General features: G+C 46.9%; 2 protein-coding genes across 4 annotated transcripts in view; one reads left to right on the top strand and one right to left on the bottom strand.

Annotated features, from left to right (window-relative positions):
• The window catches only part of RAPGEF1 (Rap guanine nucleotide exchange factor 1), an 85,630-nt gene extending 82,124 nt beyond the window's left edge, over nucleotides 1-3,506 (top strand). The window contains 1 exon segment of the mRNA XM_032232726.1: nucleotides 2,345-3,506. Coding sequence (XP_032088617.1) covers nucleotides 2,345-2,495 — 151 coding nt within the window. The 3' untranslated portion in view covers nucleotides 2,496-3,506.
• Nucleotides 3,507-6,314: 2,808 nt separating this feature from the next.
• The window catches only part of PRRT1B (proline rich transmembrane protein 1B), a 5,389-nt gene continuing 1,703 nt past the window's right edge, over nucleotides 6,315-10,000 (bottom strand). Inside the window, exons 3-5 of one of the 3 annotated variants that reach the window (XM_032233259.1) lie at nucleotides 9,196-9,282; nucleotides 8,853-8,993; nucleotides 6,315-7,222 (exon numbers count right to left, since the gene is read on the bottom strand). In XM_032233259.1, coding sequence (XP_032089150.1) covers nucleotides 7,076-7,222; nucleotides 8,853-8,993; nucleotides 9,196-9,282 — 375 coding nt within the window. In that variant the 3' untranslated portion in view covers nucleotides 6,315-7,075. The remainder of the gene's footprint in view (nucleotides 7,223-8,852; nucleotides 8,994-9,195; nucleotides 9,283-10,000) is intronic. The other 2 variants (XM_032233260.1, XM_032233261.1) reach the window with 2 other exon arrangements.

The following is a 10,000-nucleotide window of genomic DNA, read 5'->3' as shown; positions in this document are numbered from 1 at the left end:
AATTCTTACAATTTCCTTTCCTTTAGCCAGGATCAAAGTTTCCCAACTGAACTTTCCCAGCTGAACCCAGCTGAACTTTCCCTCTGTCTAAGTATTGTAGTATTCTTTTCGCACCAGCAGATGGCCTCTTTCCACAATACACTCGGAGTTGCTAATTGTCAATAGCTGTCAAAAACCACTTTTAACACACACACACACACACACACACACACACACACACACACACGAACTTTATCCCCAGATTCTTTCTTTTTGTAAAATTTAGTGTTTTCAATTCCAAGTTTAAAACCACGAATCTTCTGAGGCTTTAGCGCTTTAACCTCCTCTGTATTTTACTTCCTCCATGATATTTCAACCAAGGGTCGCTTAGCTGCTAATTCCACTCCGGGACCCTTTTTAAATCCAAATTTCAAAGTTTCTTTTTATTAGCCAATCACTCAGTCGGTTCCAACACTTTGTTCCGACACCGGCGGAAACTTCTGTTGGTGACTCTAAGAGACTCTGTGTCAGAGCCAAAGAATGTTCTCGGATGAGAAGAGAAACGTCTTCCGAAAATCCAGAAAATCTTGGGGGTGGGGGGGTGGGAGGGAAGCACCTTTGGGACTTAACGGTTAACGGCGACTCGAGCTTGTCCAGAATGCAGCCGCACGAGCAATCGTGGGTGCACCTCAGTTCACCCACGTAACACCTATCCTCCGCGAGCTGCACTGGCTGCCTATTGGTCTCCGGATACGCTTCAAGGTGCTAGTTGTTACTTATAAAGCCCTTCATGGTATTGGACCTGGGTACTTGAGAGACCGCCTGCTGCCAATTACCTCCACTAGACCGATTAGATCCCACAGATTAGGCCTCCTCCGAATTCCATCTACTGGCCAATGCCGACTGGCAACTACCCGGAGGAGAGCCTTCTCTGTGGCTGCTCCAACCCTCTGGAACAAACTCCCCGTGGAGATTCGAACCCTCACCACCCTCCAGGCCTTCCACAAAGCCCTTAAAACCTGGCTGTTCCGACAGGCCTGGGGCTAAAGAACCGTTGCCCCCGTCTCGAATGGTATGACTGTCGTGTGTTTTAAATTATGCATTGTTTTGTGCCGTTTTAATTTTTTGTTTGTATCCCCCTTCCCTGGTTTGAGTTGTGAGCCGCCCTGAGTCCCCTTCGGGGGAAAAGGGCAGCATATAAATAAAATAAACATTCAAACATTCTTTTTAGGTTTAGGCTTTTAAGTCAGATCTTGTGATTACCGTCATTTGGTCCGCTATATATTCCCTGCAGCTGTCTCTCCCTTCCTTATTAGTGGCTGGCAGTCACGCCTTCTGGTCAGCCATTAATCAGCCGACCTCTTTTGCACGAACTCTGAGGGAGCCTCTTGCTTCGTGGGAGGAGATCGCCTTTCACCCTCCACTGCACAGAGGTTTCCCCTCTCCAAAGGTCCTCGCACCTCGAAGGGACCTTGCCTATTACGGCCACGCTCGTGGAAAGACCGGGCGAACCGAACAGAGAGTCTGTCAGCAGCCCGTTCCAGCGTGACGCCAGACCGGAACAATCAAGCTATAATTACCTGCATGAAATTAGTGATCAAACTTCATTTTAGATGAGGCGAGAAGACGTATAATCCTTGCCTCTTCAAGCAAGGAAAGGGAAAGAGAACCAGATTGTCCTCAGCAGAGGAAAATACGCAAATGTAACAAAGGTTAGAAGGGAGGGAAGGAGGATAGTAGGGAAGTCTGGATGGAGAGGAGAAAGGAGAGGAATAGGAAAGGCAGAAGAAGGGGGGAAGAAAGAGGAGGAAGAGAAAGAAGAGAAGGGAAAGAAGGTGGGAAGAAAGGAGAGAAGAAAGAGAAGAAACTGGGGGAGGAAGGAGGGAGGGAAGAAGAGAGGGTAGTAAAGAGGGAAAGAGGGAGGGAAAGAAAGAGAGAAGGAGAGTTGAAAGGAAGGAGGGAAGGAGGGAGGAAAGGAGGGAGATTAAGAGAAAAGGAAGGAGGAGGGAAAGAGGCAGGGAAGGAGGGAAGGTATGTGTGAAGGAGGGGGGGAGCGAGGGAGGGAAAGGAGGGGGAAGGAAAGGAGAAAAGGAGAAAAGAAAGGAGGGAAGGCAGGGGAGAAGGAAGTAAGGGGGGAGGGAAGAAAAGAGGGAGGGAAAGATACCTAACCTTTGATGTTTATAATGATTTGATAGTATGGGAATATCTCGAAATGTAGTTGTATTGTTTTGTTACAAGTTATGGATGTTGTATTTTCTTTTTACCAATAAAATCTATTAAAAAAAAAAAAAACATTCAAACATTCATTCAAACCTAATTGGATCTGTTCCAGTCTAACCTGCCCCTTTCTCTCTGATCTTTGCAGGCATTATGACATCAAACGCAACGATGACATCATCTCCTTCTTCAATGACTTCAGCGACCATCTGGCCGAGGAGGCCCTATGGGAACTTTCGCTCAAAATCAAACCCCGGAACATAACGCGGCGGAAAACAGACAGGGAAGAGAAGACTTAAGGGGCGAAAGCAGGAAGGCCGCAGGCATCCGATGAGGACTAGCACCCAGCGTCCAAGCCCTGGCAGAGTGAGCAGATCTCCATCACCTCCTGAGCCGCTGGCGGTGGTGATGGTAGAATCTCCAAGTCCCTCTTGAACTTTTCTCCATCACTTCTGGGCTGTTGTACATCACCCTCCTGGTCTGGAAAGTGAGGGATGGAAGAGACTTTCCGCCTTGTCGATTGTCAAGTGGTACTTGCACCCGAGGTGTGTGTGTGTGTGCGTGTGAGAAAGAGAGAGAGGGAGGGGGGGGGAAACCAGGCAGCCTACATTTTTGCACACTCTTAAGTGGAGAAGGGAGGTGTCAACCTAGATCTCTCGCACCCTTGACCATGGATGGGTTTGGCCAAGAAGAAGAACCATCTCAGATACTTCCAAAACCTGGGAAAAGCAGAGCCAAGGAAAGCTTGGGAAGGATTGGAGGTAAACTCTGGCCCACTCCCTTCCCTGGCAGAGATGATATCGAGACAACAACCCCAGAAGAAGATGTGCTTCCGGAGCAGAGAGAGGGGCAGAAGAAGTTGTGATTGGATGGGGACTTCCTTCAACCATCCTCCTCTCCATCTACGTCCACAAACTTGGGATGCCTTCCTTCTCCTACCTGGAAGCAGGGCGTCATCTCTCAACTCCACGTCCGGATTTCCATGTGGGAGAACGGGAGAGGGACGCCTTCACTTAGCAACGGTACTAAGCTTGTAAAGGCCGCGACATCTGTAGAGAGAAAAAAAAATATCAAGACGCTAGGACTGCTGGCGTTTTCGATGTGCATGTTTGAATTTTGCCCGTGGATAATATATTTTTCTTTCTTTCTTTTTGTTCCCCCCCCCCACTTTTTGTTTGGCTTGTTTTTAGTTGGTGATTAATATTATTATTATTGTTGTTATTATTATTATTTTGGCAAGGAATCGTGTGTTGTTGTTGTTTTTTTTAAAAAAGGGAAAAAAATGGACAGGGGAGAGAGGAAACAAATCTTTACGAAGACGTCAAGCTAAAGTTTACGACGGGACCGATGGCCACATTACGTCTGTTCTCATCGTGGGCAGAATTAAAGCCGGTTTGGTTTGGATTGTTGGGCTCCAGAGATGATGGCTAAACCTAAGTTTACTCCCCCACCCCCCCGCCCCAGTCATTAAAACAAGAGTGTCCCCTTGAATATTCTCTTCCAGAGCACCTTCCAGATGTGTTGGATTACCCCTCCCATGCTGCACAGCCAGCGTTTTTATCCTCCTCCAGCTTGCCTCGAGGCAGGCTGGAGAAATTTCTCGGGCTCCTTCGATTCTCTGCTCCTTGAAATCAGATGCCCGAGGTTGTTTGGTTTCTGAAAAGTTGGCTCTCTTTCCCCATTTGGGAGAAAATTCGTGCTTTGTATTTTTCTCCTTTGGCTGAGTGGCGAGAACTGAGATGTCCTCGTTCCCTCCTTCTCTGTCGCTACTACCTCCTTCTCTTCTCCTCTTTCTCTCTTTTTCTTCTCTGTCGTTATTATCTCTTCCCCTTCTCTCTTTTTTATTCTATTTTCCTGCTCCATCTTCCAGACTACTAAAAGCCTTGTCCCTTCTCCTTCACCTTTTCCCCCTCTCCTCCTTCTCCTCCTTTCTTCCTCCTCCTCCTCTTTCTCTCCCCCCTTCTCCTGTTCCTCCTCCTTTCTGCCTCTCCTCCTCCTCTTCTCCTTCCTCTTCATCCTTTCCCCCTCTCTTCCTCCTTCTTTCCCCTCTCCTTTCCACCTCTCTCATGTTCTTCCTCCTTCCCCCACTCTCCTCCTCTTCCTTCTCCTTTCCTCCTCTTGCATTCCCCTTCTCCTCCTTTCCCTCTCTCCTCCTCTTCCTCCTCATTTCCCCCCTCCTCTTCCTTCTCCTTTCCCCCTCTCCTCCTCCCTTTCTCCTCCTTCCTTCTTCCTCCTTTCCCTGTCTCCTCTTCCTCCTCCTTTCCCCCCTTCTCTTCCTGCTCCTTTCCCCCTCTCCTCCTTCCTTCTTCCTCCTTTCCCCCTTTCCTCCTCTTCCTCCTTATTTCCACCCCTCCTGCAATACGGCTCTGAATGGCTCTCGTTTCTGAATCTGATCCAATAGGGCTGGTTTAGTTTTTCTCTCCTTTAATATTCCTGCTACTTAAAACATTTGGTTTGCTTTCTCGGGAGCAGAATTTAATTTAAATTGGTGTTCAGCTACAGCAGCACCATTTCTCAGCCTTGGGAACTTTATGAGGCTCCCAGAATTCCCCCAGCCAGCATGCTGGGGAATACAAGTCCACATACCTGCAACCTTCCAAGGTAGAGAACTGCTGAGTTAAGGAGAGCAGCGCTGAGGAAGGAGTGAAAGAAAAGGGGGGGGGGAAACGGGGTCGGTTCTGTTTGCTTTTGGAAATCAAAAGAAAAACCGGATAATAATAGTTTACAAAATTATCCTCGGTTATCTTAACTCACCTACCAGGTCTCCTGAGCCCAACGGTGTGTATTTTATGGCTCAACTCTTGCAAATTAAAAAAAAAATGAAAACATGTTTATTGCTTTTTTTATATTCGGGGGGCGGGGGGACCTAGTGAAAATAATTGCAGTTAAAAAAACCCGGCACCCATGAAGTCAACGTGCAAATGTCCTTCCACACATTCCAGGTGGAAAGCAAGTCATTGAAATGGACACGGAGGAGGTGATCAAAGAAATTCACTTTTTTTGCCCTTGCTATTTCTCTGTTTAGGCACTGGCAGCATCATTGTAGAGAAGACTCTTCTCCCAGTCTGTCTGTCCGTCCATGCAGCCATCCATTCATATCTCATCTGTCTACCTTCCTATCTACCTATTTAATCTATGTCTATTTATCTCTGTCTCTAGCTATCTACCATCCATCCATCTCATCTATCCATCTACCTACCTAGCTACCTAATCTGTCTCTATAATTGATCTGTCTGTCATCTATCCATCCATCCATCCATCTCATCTATCCATCTACCTACCTACCTACCTAATCTAGCTCTGTAATTGATCTGTCATCCATCCATCCATCTATCCATCTATCTTCCTACCTTCCTACCTAATCTATCTCTATAATTGATCTGTCTGTCATCCATCCATCCATCTATCCATCTGTCTTCCTATCTGCCTACCTAATCTATCTCTATGTATAATTGATCTGTCTGTCATCCATCCATCCATCTATCTCATCTATCCATCTATCTTCCTTCCTTCCTACCTACCTACCTACCTACCTACCTACCTACCTACCTACCTACCTAATCTATCTCTGTAATTGATCTGTCATCCATCCATCCATCTACCTTCCTACCTACCTACTTACCTACCTACCTACCTACCTACCTACCTAATCTGTCTCTATAATTGATCTGTCTGTCATCTATCCATCCATCTATCTCATCTATCCATCTACCTTCCTACTTTTCTACCTAATCTATCTCTATAATTGATCTGTCTGTCATCCATCAATCTGTTTACCTATCTCTCATCTGTTCATCTACCCACCTAATCTATATTTATAATTGATGTCTACCATCCATCCATCCATCCATCTATCTCATCTGTTCATCTACCTTCCTACCTACCTTATCTATCTATATCTATTATTGATCTATGTGCCTCTCTATCAACTATCTCGTCTGTCCATCTATCTTCCTATCTACCTACCTAATCTATCTATATCTATTTATCATTGATCTATGTGTCTATCTGTCTGCCCATCCATCCATCTGTCCAATCTTTTATCTAGGCAAGGAGGGAATGAAGATCAGTTGCTGACCCCTATTTACACCTGTAGGTCAATGAGCACAAAATGGGCATGAATGGGCAAAATTGCTTCTAGCATTTATTGTTCCTAATTCAGCATCCTCAATAAAAGTCCATATGGAACTCCTGATGTCTTCACAGGGGCATTGCTCCTGATTTGATCTCGATGCCTGGAGAACCCACGGACCAAGGATTCCCCTCCTGACCTGCCCCAAGGATAGCCTGAAGCTTTTCCAAGGAGCATCTGGCATTTTAACAGTGGTTTATATACAACATATTCAGAGAAGTAAATATCTGACAATCTTCTTAACCTTACACAGAACTTAGCAATGGATACCGGACACAAGGAGAGAGATACACAAGGAGAGAGAGAGAGACATATGCCCTCTCATGGCCTCCTTTATATAGACAAGTTTCTTAAAGTGGCAATACCTCAGCTTCTTAAAGCAGCAATACCTCTGCTGACTCATCCTCATTTCATCGTCTTAAACTACAGCCTTACATTGGCTGGTCAGCTTTAAATCATCATTACCCTGACAAAATAACAATTAAGTTAGCCTTGGTAAGTTCTGAAAGAAGGTATATCAGTGCTTTGCACTATGGAGTCCTCTTTCCAGCTTGGTGGTGGTGGTGGGTCTCTTCATTTTCTTTAGGACAATCGTTCCTTCACGAAAGGTGTCAATGTGGTTCGTTTTGGAGAAGAGACAGAAGAAAGTGGCAACATGAGAAATTGGTCCCCAAGCTGGTTGAAAAGGATGAAGGCTCCATGCCACAACTTCGTAGGAAACCCGAAGGTCCATCCCAACCTTCTGACTCATAGATACAAGGTTACCACCACGTAGATAATCCAACTGATGGACACAAAGAGGCCCAAGAAGAGACTGAACAAGACGAGCCAGCGGGTTTTGTGGGAAGCCATCGTGGCTTGGATGAGGTCACCTCGGTTCAGAGCGGCCCGGGTCTACATGAGAAAGAAAATGGAGAATCTTGGAACAATTTCCACTTTAGGGGAGAAATATGGACCCACTGTTCAATGTTTTCCTTGGAAGCAAGGCCAAGGACAGGTAATCCTCACCTTACGACCACAATTGAGCCCAACATTGTCTGTTGCTAAGCATCCATCCATCTAAACCATCCATCCATCCACACACCTACCCATCCACTCATTCAGCCAGCCAGCCATCCACTCAACCATCCATTTATCTACCCATCAATTCATCCATCCATCCAGCCAGCCACCTACCCATCCATCCATCCAATCAACCATCCATTTATCTACCCACCCACTGATTCATCCATCCACTCAACCATACACCTACCCACCTACTGATCCACTCATCTATCCATCCATCCATTCAACCATACACCCATCTATCTACCTATCCACTCATCCATCCATCCATTCAAACATCCACTCACCCACCTACCCATCCACTCATTCAGCCATCCATCCATCCATCCACTCAACCATCCATTTATCTACCCATCCATTCATCCAGCCAGCCACCTACCCATCCATCCATCCATCCATCCATCCAATCAACCATCCATCCAATCAACTATCCATTTATCTACCCATCCACTGATTCATCCATCCACTCAACCATACACCTACCCACCTACTGATTCACTCATCTATCCATCCATTCAACCATCCACCCTTCTATCTACCTATCCACTCATCCATCCATTCAAACATCCACCCACCCACCTACCCATCCACTCATTCAGCCATCCATCCATCCACTCAACCATCCATTTATCTACCCATCCATTCATCCAGCCAACCACCCAGCCACCTACCCATCCATCCATCCATCCATCCATCCATCCATCCATCCATCCAATCAAACATCCATTTATCTACCCATCCACTGATTCATCCATCCACTCAACCATACACCTACCCACCTACTGATCCGCTCATCTATCCATCCATCCATTCAAACATCCATCCATCTATCTACCCATCCACTCATCTGTCCATCCACTCAACCATCCATCCATCTATCTACCCATCCACTCATCCGTCCATCCATCAACTCAACCATCCATCCACCCACCCACCTACCCATCCACTCATTCAGCCATCCATCCATCCATCCGCTCAACCATCCATTTATCTACCCATCCACTCATCCATCCACCCACCCACTACTGATCCTCTCATCCATCCATCCATCCACTCAACCATCCATCCATCTACCTACCCATCCACTCATCCATCCATCCATCAACTCAACCATCCATTTATCTACCCACCCACTCATCCATCCATTCCTCCATCCATTTCCCCCATTTTATGACCAGTCTTGCCACCCTTGTTGAATGAATCGCCACAGTTGTTAAGTTAGTCCCACGCTTGGGAAGTGACTCTGTCTTCCCTGTCGGTTTGTCAGAAGGACGCAAAAGGGGACCTCTCGTGACCCCCCCCCCCAGGATGCTGCGAACATCATAAATATGAGCCAGTTGGCAACATCTGAATTCTGATCACCCGACCATGGGGATCAAAATGTGAAAAATGATCATAAGTTGCTTCCCCCCCAACCCCCCCCCCCCAGCATTTTCTTTGCCATAGCAGCAGGACATACCTCATGGGAATAGACAAGTGCTACCAGTCCCGTGAACAAGCAGCAGAAAATTGTCACCAGTATTGATTCCACCATATAATCCTTGGGTGGCAACCTCTGCTGACCAACTGGGGGGCTCTCGCCGTGCCAGGCACTCTGGTACTGAAAGAAGAGCCAAAATTCAACCGTCTTGAACTGACAATCCCGCCCAACTCTTTATTTGCTTGATAGGCACCCCAGCTTTCCTCAGGGGTTCAGCGTGGAAAACCTAGCCTAGCGCTCTCTTTTCCATACAACAACCCTGCCAGGTAGGTTGGGTAGGGAGATGGCAGCTGATTCGCTTCCCCCAGGGTTAAGCCAATACCTGTTTGAAGCAGCCGCATGCAAGTGTCAGTTGCGGTGCTGCAAAATTCCGGATCGATATGAAATTTGAAGTTGGGTCATCCTTAAACCGAGAAATAGAAGGACTAAGGGAGGACAAAATGGGTAACAGGAGGGATTTCTGGCTTCCTGCCACCTTCCCCATCAGGGAGCATCTGAAATCTATCCTTCCTTCCTTCCTTCCTTCCTTCCTTCCTTCCTTCCTCTTCCTTCCATTTCCATTTCCCACTCCAGTCTGCAAACCTCACTCCCTTCTAGCACTGATGATGTTACCTAGTTGGGTTATGAAACATCTGCAGGAAAACAACCAGGTTTAGTGAACACCAAAGACCCCACAGTCCTCCTCCCTCTTTCTCCTCCTCCTTCCTCTCCCTCTGTCTCCTCTTTCTCCTTCACCTTCCCCCTTCCTCTTTTTCCTTCTCCTTCCCCCCTTTCTCCTTCTCTTTCTCCTGCTCTCTTTCTCCTCCTCCTCCTCCCTCTTTCTCCTCCTCCTTCCTCTTTCTCCTCCTTTCCCCTCTTTCTCCTCCTCTTTCTCCTTCTCCTTCCCCCTCTTTCTCCTTCTTTCTCCTTCCTGCTCCTCCTCCTCTTTCTCCTCCTCCTCTTTCTCCTCCTTCCACACTCCTCCTCTTTCTCCTCCTTCTCTTTCTCCTTCCTTCCTCCTTCTCCTTCCTCCTCCTCTGCAAAGTCCACTCCCTACTAACAGTGATGATGTTATCTAGTTAGATCATGAAACGTCTTGCAAGAAAGCAACCGAGCGCAGGGACACACCAAGGAGCCCACCCTTCAAT

The sequence above is a fragment of the Thamnophis elegans genome, chromosome 16 (genome assembly GCF_009769535.1).
Source record: "Thamnophis elegans isolate rThaEle1 chromosome 16, rThaEle1.pri, whole genome shotgun sequence".
NCBI lineage: Eukaryota > Metazoa > Chordata > Lepidosauria > Squamata > Colubridae > Thamnophis > Thamnophis elegans.
Note: the sequence above shows the minus strand (reverse complement) of the source record. Positions and strands in the feature narration are given on the sequence as shown.